The sequence below is a fragment of the Rana temporaria genome, chromosome 1 (assembly GCF_905171775.1).
Source record: "Rana temporaria chromosome 1, aRanTem1.1, whole genome shotgun sequence".
In the NCBI taxonomy this organism is placed as follows: Eukaryota; Metazoa; Chordata; class Amphibia; order Anura; family Ranidae; genus Rana; species Rana temporaria.
The window spans coordinates 158,893,266-158,911,580 of NC_053489.1; the positions used below are offsets into that span (position 1 = coordinate 158,893,266).

Sequence of the window (18,315 nt, forward strand, 5' to 3'; positions counted from 1 at the left end):
CTGAGTGCATTTCTAACAGATCAACATGTATTTTTCTGTAATTTTTTTTTTAAAAGATAAAACACAGGGGAATGTACATGTATTGCATAGATGTAGTGCATAGGTTTCTTTTTATTTTTATTTTGCCATAACATATGCTTTAACAAAAGACATGTTAAAGTGCAATATAATGCACATAATGCTACACACCAGTACATGAAGGTGTGCATGGGCACACCTTCATGTTGCATTGGATAAATAGATGTAGTAGTAGGTAGATAATAGACAGAGGTAGTGTGGAGATGGGCCACTGCACACATTTATAGGGATATTGGCCCGGGTGTAATCCATGAAAAAATGTGCATAGAATATGCAGCAGGCAGTAGATGCACTAGATGGGACTTACAGAAGGAGGGATTGTACAACGTAGCTTAGTCAATGTTAACATTTCGACAGAGCACAGCCCACCTTTCTCAAAACTCAAGCCTGCTGAAACGTTGACATTGATTAAACTACGTTGTTAAATTCTTCCTGCTGTAAGCCCTGTTGAGTGCACCTAATGCTTGCTGCTTGTTCTAGATATTAGACATAAATATGTCAAACAGTATTACAAATCACATTTTTCACTTGTATAAAAGAAAAAGAAGAAAGTTCTCAGGAACATTGGGTCTCTTTAATGTATCTCTGATCTGTTATCCATAGTGGACATACATCTATCATATACATTTTTTATATACAGTTTATCATTTTACATAAAACCATGCAAGCAAAGGAAGAGGTTAAAAGCCCACCACCATGCACATGCAAGCCCCTCACATCACAAGACATGCTGACAGCTTTGTGTTCCCCATGCTTTCTTATCTTACTCCATGCATAAATATGGCTATGAGGAAAAAAAAAAGCAAAACACAGATGTCAGGTGAGAAAGTTTTTATTAGACTTAATGAAAAACAGAAAACCATAATGACAGAATGTTTAACAAAGTGTGAAGTGCAAAATTCAAAGACCAGATCCACATTTATAGAAAGATATGTGCAAATCTTAAAATGTTTTCTAATTCATGGTGTACCTGTACATCCAGTTGTTCCTTTTTTTACTGAATACCCAACCTGACAGTGACATACAAATGATCCTTTGGTGTTTTCACATTCACCAAACATGCAGATGTTTGGATTTATGTCACACTCATTCACATCTGAAAGAAGAGAAAATTAAGCCTTTGGTGAGCAGATTACTTTTATTATAAGACATACCCCATATACTGGTTTTAGAAAAACTCAGTGCAAAGCAATGCTATATAGAAAATGTATTCACCCATAATAATCATTCAGATTTACTGACAATGTCTCAACTATGAGCTGATTTAATTGGATATTGGTTGAATGGTATACTGCACCTAATTGCTCTTTCTCCACTTTAAAGCTGAATCTTGGACATATATAATTTTTATTTAATATAATACATATAGTCCATAAATATATTTATAAATGCAGCTAGTATAAGTTGCCGAACCTTTCCCAATATTGTCCTCAATCCTTTGCATAATTGGACTGTAAGAAGGGGCAACAATATAAGTCAAAAAGGAAGAATGAGTAAAGTGATGGCTTCATTAGTGTCGTAAGACTGCTTTGTGCCATCCAACTGGGGTGGGTTTGGAAACAAACTGTGCCACCTTAGTACAGTGGAGAAAAGTGAGATTAATGACTTGCCTGTGCTGTCTGGCAAGGATGACTAAAACGCATGGCTGACTGAACAGTATTATGACATTTTTGGCAGTTTATACCTCTTTGAAATCTACTAATTAGATTCAAACCTGCAACATTAGATTTTTAAGGGGTTTGAACGTGGTTTATTTCTGTGGCAGAGTTTTTGGGGGGTTACTACCTAAGGAAAATATATTTCCATGTAGTTTCTGAAAAAAAAAATCAAGGAAGAAAAAACAATACTGCATTTATCATATCAACACATACAGATTGCAACCGAAAAAAAAAAGGAATATGAAGACATGTTTTTATGATACTCATTACACTCTTGGTGCAAAAGAAGTGGTCCGTTGTGCTCCAGATCTCTAATCAGGGCTGAGGCACAGCTGGTCTAGGTGACAGCCTAGGTCCAGCACTAGACTCGGGAGCTGTTATGATCAGCTACTCTGTTACTGCTCCTGTAATGGAGCTATTCATAGAAACATTCAGAAGCATAGCACTGTAAACACCATGTGAAACTTTGCTTCTGCATTATCACGTGAGATGCCATGATCCTCCATGCCAGGACAGAGCTCATGCTGTCCAGTAATAAATCACTATTAGAAGAGATCTGTTGCTGCAGAGATGCACGACTAAAAAACTCTCCCTATTAATCCCAACTTTAGAAGAAATACATTGGGTCTTCTGGGTGACATTGGTACATACTGCATAAGCAAGCTCAATGTCATTTAGAATTGAACTTCACAATATGCTTTGTGTTAATGCACACATGCTGATGTCATGCTGTACTGGCGTTAAGGTGTGCTGCATTGGGCTAGCTGCACACCTTAGAGCACTAAAAATTTGACTTTTTAATTTTTTTTATCTCAGTGCATCGCAACACATGTAAAAGTGCATTGAGGTGCCGAAATTAAAGGCTCCACAACACACTCACAACAGTGTACGTTGCCATGTGTTGTGGATATTAACGCGTTTTACCGCTCATTAAAGCAATGCATAATGTTTTAAAAAAAAAAAATAGCCACATTAGTGAAAAAAATTACCAGGAATTAATTGTTGTACAATTTTCTAGTTAAATATAACTTTAGCTCTGTACAACTGTTTCTTAGGAAAGCTACTCTAACTAGCTTGCCTGTGACGTGCTGTATGAGGCCAAATTCTTGCAAGGAGTTAAATATGTTTAGCATTTCTCATAAACCCACAATGACCTCACTAGCATGTGGATTACTGTAAGTCAAATGGAGTATAGGATAAACACAGTCCACAGAGGTGACAAGATTTATTTTTCCATCGTAAGGGTTCAAAAGAAAACACTTCAAGTTCAAGTGGCTGGGGATTTTTTAAACCTGCTTCCAGCACATCACGCAAAAGAACATCGGATAATTTATACCATACTACAAAACCTTTGCAATTAAAAACTACCCAAGGATTTGCGTGTACAACACTACTGAAGGGCCAAGAAGTCAAGCTTTACTTAATCAGAAGGAAACTAGGCTGATGACATTAATAATGGACTAATAGAAAGTATATGAGTAATACTTTTACTGTACTACATTCTTCTTTAATTATACTTTATTCTTTAACGTGGAAATATCTATAAGAATTGTTATTGAGACCGCAGGCTGTTGTAACTGCAGGGTGGGACTGAATTTCATATTCTTTTATAAAGTATAGCATTATTGGAAAAACCTGCTAACTGTATAACCTTTTACTACATATTTAATGCATCCATTTTGTATATTGTTTAGCTTATGATTACATAAAAATTACAGTTACTATTGAAGGAGAATGTTTTTTTTGACAGATTGGATAATTTGTAGAACCTTTGTTTTTATTTCTAACTGTGCCCCATTGAAGTGGGCTTCCCAGACTTTTTGCTTTCTGTGCAGAAGGAAAAAAGTGACTGGAGTTTTCTCCAGTCATCAAAACTCTGTTTTGACAGCTGTCATCAGAACAAAATTTTTTCCTCACTACCTGTTCAAGTGACAACTGTCAACAGTTAGATTTGAGTGTTTCTGTTCTGTTGAGGGGGAATCTCCCCAAAGGAAATAGAGCCCAAAACATAAGCTTGACCTAGGGTGTTAACCCTTGCCCTCTCTCTTTAAAGCTAATAAAAGTGTTAGCTTTAGTTCCACTTTATGAGCTTTTTAACAAGAAAGACATATGTGAGATATATGCAGTAAGCTATGCCTGACTTCTCATTCTGCAAATGATAGTCCCCTGACTTTCATGCTGACCATCTGACTTCAATACTTTAGGAAACAAGTATGCAGATAAACAGTTCTGGCATTCAGATCTACTTATGTGTTTGAGGTCAGTGATTTGGAAGGAATTGACAACACATAGGGGTTGAATTACTAAAGACAAATCAATGTAGTTTACAAGTGCTTTTGCTCTCTTCAAGGAAATTTGTTCCAGAGTTTGGTAAATAAGGAGAAGCTCTGCTGACTCCCATCATCCAATTATGTGCAAGCAAAATTCCTTGCCTTTGATTAGGTATTCTTTTCAAAATTAAGATTCACCTAATTTACTAAACTCTGGAGCAAATTCACGTGCAGAGTGCAACTGCATTTGCAAATTGCACAGTTTATTTGCCTTAACTAAATCAATCCCATAGGCAGTCATTGTCAGGGCACTTGCATCCAGAGAAAAATGTGACTAATGGCAGGATTTATATTTCTCTAAGAAAACATTTACTTCAAGGCTATCTCTCTATAATTTGCAAAAGAGCCTCTACCAAGCTTAAAATGTCTTGCTTCCATTTTTTTTGTTACAAACAGGAGCAAGTTAGTAGCTTACAGGGGCCCTCTTCTTACAGTTTTACTATTTTATATTTAAAGCGGAGCTCCACACTCCACCTCCACTCCCGCTTGTAGGAACCCTCCCCCCCCTCCGGTGTCACATTTGACACCTTTCAGGGGGAGGGGGTGCAGATACCTGTCTTAAGACAGGTATTTGCACCCACTTCCGGCCACACAGTCTGCGGGTAGACTGCAGGCAGGACATCAGACCCCGCCCCCCCATTGTGTTCTGGGAAACACTCGGCACCCAGAACACAACGGGAGTGAGTCAGCATGGCGCAGCGCGACTCGCTTCACTTCCTGGTTCCCTCACCGAGGATGGCAGTGGGGGCAGCAGAGTGACGAGCGATCGCTCGTCCTCTGCTGCGGACGGCGCTGGACTCCAGGACAGGTAAGTGTGCTGATATTAAAAGTCAGCAGCTGCAGTATTTGTAGCTGCTGGCTTTTAATATATTTTTTTTAGGGGGACATCTGCTTTAAAGCCCTGTACACAGGGTCTTAATGTTGGGCGGCATCGACCTGTTGAATAGAAACGCGCCAACTTTTAGCATGTGTGTACTGCAGACAGCTTCTGTCAAAGGGGCATGACCGAAAAAGGTCTATTGACCGGCTCCTGATCAGCACTCTCAACCAATGGCTGAGAGTGCTGACTGGAACGGTCTGGCAGGGGGCCGTCCCCCTTTCAGAACTCAATAGACCAGCAGGGTAATCGCTATACTAACATTGTATTGTTAGTACATCTGCTCTATAATGAGCTGTCTGTTTTTTTTTTTCGCCCAGCCGAATGAAAGAAAAAACTAGCAGTGTGTACCAGGATTTACTATCTCATTCAGCCTGTTTGACAGACACTATTTGGGTGAGAATACAAATCCAAAATTAATAGCAAACCTACACATGTGTCATGAGACGGCTTCATGTGTTATGCTTACTTTTAAATGCTTTTCTAATGGAACTGCATTACCTATTCTGTAATTACTATCAGGGTAAGGCACAGAATTATAATGGGCCAACAAAGGTATATCAGGCAATCTGTTTGCCCAGATTTGATATAATGGTATGACAACATAAATACACCACTTAAATAATATACCATTGAAAAATGAAAAAATAAAAAACTGCCATTAAATTGTACAAGCTAAGTGGACATTCACTTGAAATGATAACAGTTTGCATGTGGGTGAGTGGTATCATTGTGAATTTTTTTTAGAATAATTTCAGTGACGGTACTGGTGTAAGAATAATGATAGCACTGACAGTCCTCTCTTACCTATGCATGTTTTCATGTCCAAGCTGGCCATAAACCCATCAAAGCAGAGACAGCGGTACTCTCCTGGGATGTTTGTACACTGTCCTCCATCACAGATATCTGGATTGTCTTCACACTCATCAATATCTAGAAAAGAGTAATAAATTGTAAAATTACCTCGAGAAGTATTAGAAAAATAACACATAGAAAATATAAGCAAAAACTTTGAGTATAGCCTCAATTAAAACTAATAAATGATATGTATCAATGTGCCATCATCCAGAATACTTAAATACAGGAAATGGGACCAAGTGAATATAGGGTAAGGGCTGCTTGATGCCGACTAACCCATCAATAGTCACAGGTACCGCAAACCATTTTTAGGTGAGCAATTTACACTCCCTTGACATTTGACTGCTTTGCAATGACAAAATATTGTTATCTTATGTTTATTGTGTTCTATATAATATTGCTTGTTTTTGTGTATTACTGTATATTACATGTTCTATAGATCCTCCTGAAGAAGCGGTAATTCCGCGAAACCGGTCGAGGTCGAGGTTGTGGCCTGCTCCACCCTAACAAGATATATGACGGTTTTTGTTACCAACATTGCTATTCTATACTGTGGGGCTTGTCCCAAATGTTTTTAACATTGTATAGTTTTTTATGTTAATAAATATTTTTTTATACTATCATATGTTTCTGTTATCAGTGCCTGGAAAAATCCTAGTCAACACCCCTTGACCTGTGATTATTGATGGGTTAGTCGGCATCAAGCAGCCCTTACCCTTTTTCACTTGATCCCATTTCCTGTACATAGAAAATATACTAAGCTTTTAGTCATCCACACATGGATATTCATTGATAAATACAAAATATGCCTTTTCGACTTATAAATCTCACCACACCAAAATTTACAAACTATCCTGGGAAAGTTTAAATTGCTAAAGGGCACTGTTTGGCAGCCGCTGTAATCTATAGAGGCTCTTCTTGACAGATTTAACGAACCCAAGGAATTTGTGGCAATTGATTTCTGCTTACGACAAAAAAATTTCCTATTTTATTTTGGGATATAATACAATGAAGAACCGAACGGGATATATATTTTACTAAAAATATGTATGTCCATATATGCCTTTGCCCGGTATATAAATAATTGAATGATTATATCAATTTCCTCAATAAATAATCTATATAGCTGTGTACAATGTGGATATAAATGTTTACAGTACTTTTACATTAAAGGCATTCAAAATTTGAACTACACATACAGCATTGTGTCTATCTAGCATGCACTGCAGTTTAGAATATCTAGTAAAACTGCAATATACAGCCATAAATATATACACTGAGATGTACAACAATGTGTTGGACCTAAATTCAAAAAGTGAAAATTATAGCCAACATCATGAAATGGTAATTGTGCCTAAGCGTTGTTCAGGAAAATGTACATTTTGCCTGTTTTCCTCCTAAAAAATAGCAGTGCATTTCCTAAGGCACTGCTGCCGCTGACTGCTAGTCTTAGGAGAATTGACATGAGTTTTGGTGATGTCAGTATTCTGCTTACTATGTTCCTTGCTTGAGGCTCTGACATGAAGAAGCAACATGTGCAGCACATGACATGGTAAGTCATGGTAAGTTGAGAAAAGATTAGCTTTGGCGAGATCACTTTCACTCTTTCCCTTTTGTGTATTTTTTGGGTACAGCTTCCAAAGTTCAGTGGTTCTTTAATGTTTTAGGTCCCACTTAATGGTTTTCAGTGTCTTTTTTTTAATTCCAAACCAAAGAGTGGTTTTATTTTAGTAAAATATTTTTATAAAATTTTAATAGTCATACTGTATATGTTAATGTGTTACAGTTCAATATGTTTTTAATGATAAATATATTTTATTTAGGATTTAAAATTTCCCTCTTTTGGTGGCATAGTTAAGTTTGATATTCATAATTTTTTTTGCAGGTGTAGCAGGTGCCCAGCATCTCTTGCGGCTATGCCAAGCTGGCCAACGCTTGTATCTCCCATAGCCATGTTAAGCTGACTGAGGCTCTCACTGAAGGGAGATCATGCCTGTCAGCTCCTGCGGGGACTTCTCCCCCTCCCTCTGCTCACTGTATATGCAAGTGGTGCTCGCAAACACAGGCAGCCACTCTGCTACCTCCCCTGCATCCTCATTGGTAGGAGGAGGAGAGCCAATAGACAGCTATCTCAAATGGCCCCATAGCCTTGTATGGGGGCAGGACTACAAGGTCCAGCAATCTTTGCACTAAAAGGAGCTTAGGACACCATCTTGTCTGCCTGAGGTGTGGAAGAGACACCACGAGGCAGCAGAAGAGACTGGACCTAGGGGAGAGGTGTTACCTCCCAGTTCAGTCCACCACCCTGCTCCAGGCATTCACGCCCGGTTGGGGACATCTTGCCTGAGAGAGGGGGATCCCAGGTGCACCTACACTGACGGTGTGAAGTATTCCAGTGTGAGGTGACCAGTTGAGTTACTAGAAGAGCTTGCCTGTTCCAAGACGTTCGTTGGGCCTTGACCACAGGATTGGTGAGAAGGCACTTACCCATTTGCAGGAAACAAGGACACTGCACACAGACAGTGTTACTTCAATTTTGCCCATACCTACCAGAACCTGGGTCTCATTGAAGCCCTGTTAAGCAGTTACAGGGTCTGCCTTGCTATCTGGATACTGTCAGAATACCACAGTTACACTTTATCAAGCAGGATTTCTAAGTGCACCAACTAAAGTGGCTAGCCAAAGATCCAAAGCCTCATTCTTCCAAGGTACTGAAGTTACTGGTGTCATACGGGAACACACACATATATTCAGGGCTCTGTGACTTGGAAGTTACACCACTGACCACTTAATTGGGTACAGTGTTTATTGTTAGGCCTGTGGTGTCAGGGGACAGAAGATAGAGGTCTGATATAAGAGAAAGTCATTCTTCTGCTCTCCTCCTGCCTGGACTCATACAGTCAATTTCAGTAGAGGTAACTGATCCGCTATAATTTTCCACATTGGGGATTTGTTGCTAATAGAGTGTTTACCTCTGCTCTTGGGGTTAGTCGCAGTTGTGGAATCCCCTGAAATCAGCCTGATATAATATATTGAATTGTATTGCTCTTGATCTCAGTTATTGCTCTTCAGTTAATTCATTTGAAAAATATACTGTTACTCTGTTACTTTTCCACAGAATCCTTACAGTAAAGACAATTTTTGTGTTTTATAATAACAAGTGTGTTTTTCATTGGTCCTTGCACTTACACTATTGCCAGGTGTGCCAGAGGGTTGAGACTGTTCTCTGGGGTAAGAGGCAGAGTACGGAACCAAATATACTAAAGCGGCACACAGGGTATGTGGGCTTCAGGTAATGACAAGATGTGAAACATTATAATTGCTTTGGAGTGGGGATTGGGGCTGCCTTAGGAGCAAACTGAGAGTAACACACATATATTTGCAGTTTAGGCCATATATCTGCAAACTCTTCACAAACTTTAAATGTATTGCCTACAGACAGATATACTACCTAAGTACTTTACACTGTACAGTAAGCTCCACAAAGCTATTGTTTCTTTCCAGCTAGTATATGCTCCTAGTTTTGGACTTGCAGTAGTACTAATTTCCAAATATTTCAAAGTCACAACCTTTTCTCCAGAAGCATAACCTAAAATGATTGTGGTGGATTTGGCTTACCTTGCGTTATAAGGAAATGAGAGTGATGAGATCACTTTACATAAATCACACTTAGTTGGTTGTGTTGAGGGGAAACTGTCTGCCTGCCATACTGTATAGTCAACAAACTTTTATAATTGCCCTAGAAAGTATACCAGACTTTAATCTCATGTCTGGCAAACCAGGTTACTGTGTTGTAATTCATACACCTTCTGGCATTTGTGGATAACTAAAAATGTCAGAAATTAACAGCTACTGTTACCAAGTATACCACAGAGTCATACAATTTTGCTATTTCTTGCATCATTCATATGCATATAGCTTGTTATATACAGCAATTCAGACTAAACTCATCACAGGACAAGAAATCAGCTGGCAGTAGAGATATCAATTACCTCCACAGGTTCTTCCATCTGGCACTAAAGCATAGCCATCAAGACAACTGCATTTATAGCTGCCTTCTGAGTTTTCGCAGAGGCTGTCACACCCTCCATTCATTATTTTACACTCGTCAATATCTGAAAGATTAATTTCATCATTACTTGACTGTTTTTTAGGTTCCTTAATACATCTTTGATTTAATACATCTTATGTTAAGTTACAGCTAAACATGAAACTAAAAAATAAATAAATAACTGGAAATTGTAATAATTTAATAATAATAATAATAATAATAATAATAATAATAATAATATAGTTTATGTTTCTAAGAACAAAATTAGGTCTATTTATCCTTGTATTAATGTTAATATCAGTCAATGATCCATTTTTTTATGTATTCCCCTTTACTTACCAGTACAACCCAGCCTGTCTGGAGTGGATTGGTACCCTGGGTTACAAGCGCATTGGTATGATCCAATCAAATTCACACACTTTCCATTTCTGCATAGATTGTCACTTAAGGAACACTCGTTGATATCTATATGGAATACAGTATGTTAATATTCTGAAATAATCACAGACTGCAAATAACAAGTCAAGACAATACATGGCAGTACATCATTTTTAAAGATGTTGGAAATAGCTGAACTTTGCTGATTTATGGACTTCTTTCACTGTTTTCCCAGCTATTTAAAAAACTGCTTTTTACAGAATTGTGCAGTTGGAAAATAATAAAGTGGTTTTGGTAGCACAAAAACAGTTTTCAAAAAGCTGAAAAAAACCTGTATCAGCAAAAAATAAGTTAATGTCAGGCCTCGTACACACGGCCGAGGAACTCGACGTGCCAAACACATCGAGTTCCTCGGCCAGTTCAGCCCTGAAGCCGCCGAGGACCTCGGCGGGACGAGAGCTCCCATAGAACAACGAGGAAATAGAGAACATGTTCTCTATTTCCTCGCCGAGGTCCTCGTCGGCTTCCTCGGCCGAAAGTGTACACACGACCAGTTTCCTCGGCAGAATTCAGCCAGAAACTCGGTCGGAAGCTGAATTCTGCCGAGGAAACTGGTCGTGTGTACGGGGCCTCAGTCTGACATCAGACTTTGTTAATTGATTCGTCAAATAGGGCAGTTTTTGTAAGAGACAGCAGAATAAAAAAGCTTTCTTCACAACACTGACAGAGTATTTCATGTAGCCTACCATAAACAGAATGTATTTTGTGATCTGTAAAGCACAAACAAACTCAAACTGCCTTGTAATATGTCATATGGAACAGTTTAAGTTATGATGTGAACTCACCTACACAGGCATCCCTTGATGGCGTGAGCTCATGCCCAGGGGGACAATTGCACAGAAAACTACCCTCTGTGTTCACACATTCCCCTCCTCTGCATAGCAGCGGGTTCCGTTCACATTCATCTATGTCTGTAAGGAAACAATGTAAACAGTTAAATAAACCATGCATTTTATCATAATCATTTTAGTATTAAAAATGCTGTCAGGCTAGCAGAGAAACATGTCATTGGAATATAACATAGCAACAGTGTTTTTCTTCCAAAGCATTAGAACCTGGACATTAATAGTACAGTAGGCACCTTTGTAAAAAAAATTGAAAATGTAATTCTTTGGAAAAAATCTTTGGAGAAACTCATTGTAATTCAAAATAAGGGTATTGTAGGAATAAAGATTGCAAGACTGAGTAGACACATATGATGTATAGCACTGAGAACCTCTTTATATTTTGGGTTTGTGTTTTATTACTGTGATCACTTCTAAAAAGGGTTTATTTTATGGTAGTTTATCCTTAGGTACGGCTTCCATTTTTTACATGCAGGGGATAGACACAAAGGGGCAGAGCCACAAAAGAATTACGCCGGCGTATCTATTGATACGCCACATAATTTAAAATTTCCTGCGTCGTATCTTTGTTTTGTATCTACAAAACAATATACGACTGCATCTCGGATCGTTCCGACAGGCGTACGTCTTAGTACGCCGTTGGATCGTAGATGCATTTTTTCCGCTGGCCGCTAGGTGGCGTTTCCGTCTAATTCTGAGTCGAGTATGCAAATTAGCTAGTTACGGCGATCCACGAACGTAGTCCGGCCGGCGTATTTTAATACGTCGTTTGCGTTCGGCTTTTTCCGGCGTATAGTTAAAGCTGCTATTATGAGGCGTACTCAATGTTAAGTATGGCCGTCGTCCCCGCGTCAAATGTAGAATTTTTTATGTCGTTTGCGTAAGTCGTTCGCGAATAGGGATTTGCGTAGAATGACGTCAGCGTCGTAAGCATTGGCTTGTTCCGGGTTAATTTTGAGCATGCGCACTGGGATGCCCCCACGGACGGCGCATGCGCCGTTAAAAAAAAACGTTGTTTACGTCGGGTCACGACGTATTTACATAAAACACGCCCCCATCACATCCATTTGAATTCCTCGCCCTTACGCCGCCAAAGATACACTACGCCGCTGTAACTTACGGCGCAAATTCTTTGAGGATTCGAAAAAAAAAAGTTACAGCGGCGTAGTGTATCTTAGATACGCTACGCCCGGCGGATATATGCGCCGCGCTACGTGGATCTGCCCCAAAGGGTTTGATAAGGCAAATAGACTGTGAGATTTGCAAGGTTCAGTTGTCCTCTGCAAGTGCAGTTGCTCCAGAGCTTAGTAAATTAGGTAAGGCTTCACTTTGCAAAGAGTACCCATGTGCATGCAAGGAAAAAATATATAATTTTTACTTGCACATGATTGGATGATGGAAGTCAGCAGAGTTTCTGCTCATTTACTAAGCTCTGGAGTGCAACTGCACTTTTCAAAGTGCACAGTCTTTTTCAATTTAGTAAATCAACCCCAAACTTTTTTGACTCAAAGTTTGACCTGGAATCCATGTTGCTAATATATTGTTTCTATTTGCTCTAAAACATAATTTTGCCTACCCAGATATTATCAGAGCTGTAAGATCTGGAAGCAGAGGCAGTAAGGATTCAGTTAGATACTTTCTGCACTGATAAAATGAGTATCCGGTCATAATTTTTAGGGGTTAGTTCTGAGTTAAAGTGTGTATATATTGTATAGCTAAAACTTTACTTCCCTTTATTAAAAACTTTTGTTTTGGATTAGGACTAGAGAAGGGTTAAAGCCATGTACGTTTATTTTTTGGTGCATGTGTCCTGTTTGGGAGATATCTCTTTACTTCCTGTCCCTAAGAAACAACAAGTAAGAAAGCATTCTCTACAAATTATTTTCTTGGATCAGTGAGTGTGTTTCTATTGGTTACCCTTAACTTTGGTTCTGGTAACACATTTTCTGATTCACCAACACTTTCCGTTTTTGTGGTGATGTGCTTTTGATCTATATTATATATGGAATATATCAATTCTGGTGGGGACTTGGAGACATTGCCCACATCCCAAATAAAGCATAGAAACAGCAAAACAGGAACCGTCTGGCGGGACTTTAAAAGGCAATGACTCTGTATATAGACAATAAATGTATAAAATTAATATCAGTTTAAGTTTTGATCTATATTAGTTAGCAGTTTGCTGTGGTTGAAAGCTGATGGAATGCTCAGTAAATATCCAGCCAATTTGGTGAAGGATAATTTCTGCTGCTTCATATCCTTGTGTATTAAAAACCCAACTTTTTGCTTGATTTTATTTGATTTTAATGCATTGTATTTTTTTTTATTTACTACAACTGGAGAGTGCAAAATCTGGTGCAGCTGTGCATAGTAGCCAACCAGCCTCTGCCCTGGTTCACACTGGGTACGATTTGGAACGATTTGAGATGCGATTTGACATGTCAAATCGCATCTCAAATCGGCGGCAATTGTCGGCAATGGCACTGTCCTAATCAGTGCGACGCCGCATCTGCGATTTCAAAAAGTAGTTCCTGTACTACTTTTTGCGATTTTGGGCCGCGATTTACATTAAATTGCGGCCGAAATCGCGGCAAATCGCGTCAAAAATGCGTCAAAATCGCGGCCGCGAAATCGCGGTAAAATCGCGCATTTTACCGCGATTTTGAATTCGCAGCAGTGTGAACCTAGGCTCTAACTTCAGCTTGTTCAATTAAGCTTTGACAAAAAAAAAAACTGGGAGCTGATTAGTTTCTATATAGAGTTGCACCAGATGTTCCAGTCTCCAGTTTTAGTAAACCAACCCCAATATGTGGAGGTATGTTGCATTTCTGTTAGACCCATTTCAAACTGAGGCAGTTTTCAGGTGTTTTAGTGCTAGAAATAGCGCCTTTAAAGCGCCTGAAAACTGCCTACCATGATACCGAATCCAAAAGCAACGAATGGGACGTTTGAAAAGGTCCTGCAAGCAGTATCTTTGGGGCGGTTTGGGAGCGCTGTAGCTTTCCCAAAATGTTCCTTCCCAATGCAATGAATGGGCAGCGTTTCTGAAGCGCCTGAAAAGCACTTCGGAAGCGACACAACATGGGCACTTTTAACCCCTTCTTTGGCTGCTAGCGGGTTTAAAAGCACCATGCTAGTGCCCGAAAAGCGCTGATTAAGGGCCGCTAAGACAAGCAGTGCTTTAGCGCTAACGCACTGGCGGCCCCAGTGTGAAAGTCTTACATCTTTAGATACATTGGGCCAAATCTTCAAAGGAGATACGCAGGCGGAACTGCTGTTCAGCCTGCGTATCCCTGTGGCTATCTTTGGAAACGATCCTCAGAAGGATTTTTCCAAAGATAGTCAGAAGATCCGACATCTGTAATAGACTTACACTGTCGGATCTTAGGATGCAGTACCGCATCCGCCGCTGGGGGCATTTCGAGTCGAAATGCCGCTTTGCGTATGCAAATGATTACTTAAGCAGATCCACAAAGTTTTTTACCGTTGTGTTTTCTGCGTAAGTTACGTTTTGCATACGTAAAATTAGGGATGCTTTTACAAGGCCTAAACTGTTTAGACCTTGTAAAAACAAACCTTTTTTTCGATTGCCGCGTTTTTTTTTAAATTTCGAAATTTTTTTCCCGGCGCGTATATTTTTTTTTACCCGACGCAACTTTATTGTCCCGTCGCGATCCACAAAGCCCGGCGTAAAGTACATTTGCGCGATGCACGTCGGGAAAAATGACGTCACACGCATGCGCCGAACGTCCGGCGCGGGAGCGCGCCTCATTTGAATAGGAATCGCCCCCTCGAGCAGACGACCGCCTTGCGACGGAGGCACTTAGGTTACACGGCGTGTAATTTCTAGGTAAGTGCTTTGTGGATCGGGCACTTAGGTAGAAATTTAACGCCTGTGTAACTTAACTGCTAAAAGTTAAGTTAGGCAGCTTTTTTGAAGATTTGGCCCTTTATATACAAAGTTAACAGGTGCTACAGGTGAAATAATTCTTGGTTCTCTATCAGAAGAGTATAAAGAGTAAAAGTAAGAAAACATATGGGAAAGGGGAAGTGCATATATTAAAAGTAGTGCTCAGCACAAAGTATATTTACTGTTACACTGTTTTTAATCAATGCCATGTAACCAATGATGGATCACAAGAGACTGATCAACATAATGACATTACATATATATAGTAACAGAGAAATTCTGTAGCAACATTAAGTATAAACCTTCTCCAAAACTAATAAATATGTAATGAAATAGTGATTCAATGGAAAAATAACAGCACATGAAGCCTGTTTGGTTAATGTTAAACAAGCAGAGATTATAAAGCCTGAAGTTGACAAATTAGAACAAAATGTACAGAATCCAGGTACAAGGTTCAACATCTGATTGGTGTATAAGCACGCAGGGAGCTTGAGGCAAGAGAGCACAGATGCTTCAGAAGAACTATGTGAAATAGGAGCTTTTGCACCATCCAACTACATGTGGGATACAGAACAGTAGCCTGCAACTTCATTGTCACTTTCCATTTTTACTGAACCCACCACTTCATGGGTGCTCATGCATCCTGTGCAATTGTATGCCACTCCATTCTTCCCGTACCCCTTCGGGGGACCAAATCAGTCCTACTTTTCTGTGCGTTTTCTCTTTTTCCTCCTTTGAACAAAAAAATCTATGCTGCATTTTTGGGTGTGCTGAGCTTTAGTTTGCCATTCAAATCAATTCAAATAGAGTCTTTTTTAAAAATTCAACACATCTAAAGCACATCAATAAAAAGCACACCAGTGTACATCAACTTGTTAACATATGTGTCTTGGCATGAACAAGCTACAAAATAGCAGTATCTAACCTGGGTTAAATGTTCTACCTGCCAGGGTTGTACACAGCCATCAGGACAGCTTATTCCCTGGAGCTAGAAGATTGAAAGGGAACGCTACAAGAATTTCTATTACACCTAAACAAATTTTATAGTTTAAACTATTAATTTGTATTATTTGTATTGATGCCTAAATTGAAAACGCCAACTATAAACTAAAGTAGGTGAATAAACATGCAGAACTTACCCATACAGTTTTTCATCATCATGAAGCCACTTTCAAAGCCTTCAAAGCACTCACATTCAAAGCTGCCAGGTGTATTGACACACGTACCACTCCCACACAAATCAGGGGAGATCCGGCACTCATCAATGTCTGAAAATAAAATGTATGCATCATTTATCAGATTTTACATGGATGAGTGATATATATGTAAGAGGAAAGTAGCAAAAGACAGAGTTAATGATACTTAAAGCGGTAGTTCACCCCCCCCCGACACGATTTTACCATCGAGACAGGCATTGTAGCGCGAGCTACAGTATGCCTGTCCCGATTTTTTTAACCCCGGACTCACCTTGTAATCGGACATCGTAGATTTCGGCTCCCGCGGGGAATGGGCGTGCCTATGGAGAGGGAGGATGATTGACGGCCGGCCCTGGCACGTCACTCTCCCCGAAGACAGCCGGAGTAGGTCTCGGCTCTTCACGGCGCCTGCGCACAGGCTATGCGCACGCGTCGTGAAGAGCCAAGCCTATTTCGGCTATTTCCGGAGAAGCGTGACGCGCCAGAGCCGGCCGTCAATCATCCTCCGTCTCCATAGGCACGCCCATTCCCCGGTATCTTCGATCTACGCGTACAAGGTGAGTACGGGGGTAAAAAATTCGGGACAGGCATACTGTAGCTCGCGCTACAATGCCTGATTTTATGGTAAAAGAAAAAAAAAAATTTTTTTCGTTGATAGGGTGAACCCCCGCTTTAAGCAAACAAAGAGTATGTTCACCTAAAATGCAAAAAAGTCACTTGGGCTGAAGATATACTAGCTGGCCTATAGCAGATTCGCCTTGAACATTTTAGTCCATTTTGTTTTTAGTTTATTTTTAAGATTAAGTGTTCATGTCAGAGATTTTTGTTTTCATGTGTTTGGAATACAAATCAAACTCAGTTCAGCAAAATCCCATAGAGAAGTACACATGGTAAGTCAGAGGATGCATTTGACCTTCTTTGCATTGTGCTGCTTTTCTTTGGATGTCCTATTGAGATACATTTGGACTGCATGCAAAGCAGGTCAAACATACACTTTTTTTTGTCAAACACTGCATTTACCATTTGAACACATGCATTTGTGTTTGTATAGCAAATGAAGCATTTGACACTCATCAACACGAACCCTGACAGAGATTTTACTTATTGTCTGGATTTAGCCAGCTGAGTTGTATGTTGTTTGAAGCGGGGTTTCACCCAAAAATGGAGCTTCCGCTTTAAGGGAAGGTGACCCCCCGACATGGCACATTTGGCATGTAATTTTTTTGGGGGGAGGGGGGGGGTTGAAACCCTATTTCCCCCGCAGAGAGGAGGGAAGACGAGCAAGGCTTCGTACGCCTGCATCGCTGGAACCTGGGATAGGTGAGTGTCTAATAAAAGTCAGCAGCTACACTTTTTGTATCTGCTGACTTTTATATACGGTGGAACTCCGCTTTAAGCTAAAAAACAATCAATTAATTCATATGTCTCTCACTACAGTAAATTTTGCCATGAACACATTGGAAAACAAAATAAATTACACACATAAATGTATGTACATTCGCTCCTACCTGTGCAATTTCTTTCTTCTGCATCCAATGCAAATCCATTGTTGCATTTGCACTTAAAACTTCCAATTGTATTTCTGCATTTTCCATTTGTACATATCCCGGGGAATGCTTTACATTCATTAATGTCTATGAGGAAAGAAAAATATGTTATTCTTTGTTAGGAACAAGACATGTGACAATTATCATGTATATAGATAAGTACTTCTGTTTTTTCTCCCACTTTCCTGATCAGCAGTTGGTTAGTGGCTCAAAAATATTAAGCCTCGTACACACGATCAGTCCATCCGATGAGAACGGTCTGAAGGACCGTTGTCATAGGTTAACCGATGAAGCTGACTGATGGTCCATCACGCTTACACACCATCAGTTAAATATCCGATCGTGTCAGAACGCGGTGACGTAAAACAGTTCATTGCTTCCAATCATGCGTCGACTTGATTCTGAGCATGCGTGGATTTTTAACCGATGGTCATGCCTACTAACGATCGATTTTGACCTATCGGTTAGGAATCAATAGGTTAAATTTAAAGCAAGTTGGCTTTTTTTTAACCTATGGTTAAATAACC

At 39.7% G+C, this 18,315-nt stretch overlaps 1 protein-coding gene across 1 annotated transcript in view; it reads right to left on the reverse strand.

The window, feature by feature from the left end:
* Window positions 1-18,315, reverse strand: part of FBN2 (fibrillin 2) — a 290,847-nt gene that overhangs the window by 97,182 nt on the left and 175,350 nt on the right. Inside the window, exons 25-31 of the mRNA XM_040344842.1 lie at window positions 17,750-17,875; window positions 16,185-16,313; window positions 11,076-11,201; window positions 10,192-10,317; window positions 9,794-9,916; window positions 5,751-5,876; window positions 1,049-1,174 (exon numbers count right to left, since the gene is read on the reverse strand). Of these exons, the coding sequence (XP_040200776.1) occupies window positions 1,049-1,174; window positions 5,751-5,876; window positions 9,794-9,916; window positions 10,192-10,317; window positions 11,076-11,201; window positions 16,185-16,313; window positions 17,750-17,875 (882 nt within the window). The remainder of the gene's footprint in view (window positions 1-1,048; window positions 1,175-5,750; window positions 5,877-9,793; window positions 9,917-10,191; window positions 10,318-11,075; window positions 11,202-16,184; window positions 16,314-17,749; window positions 17,876-18,315) is intronic.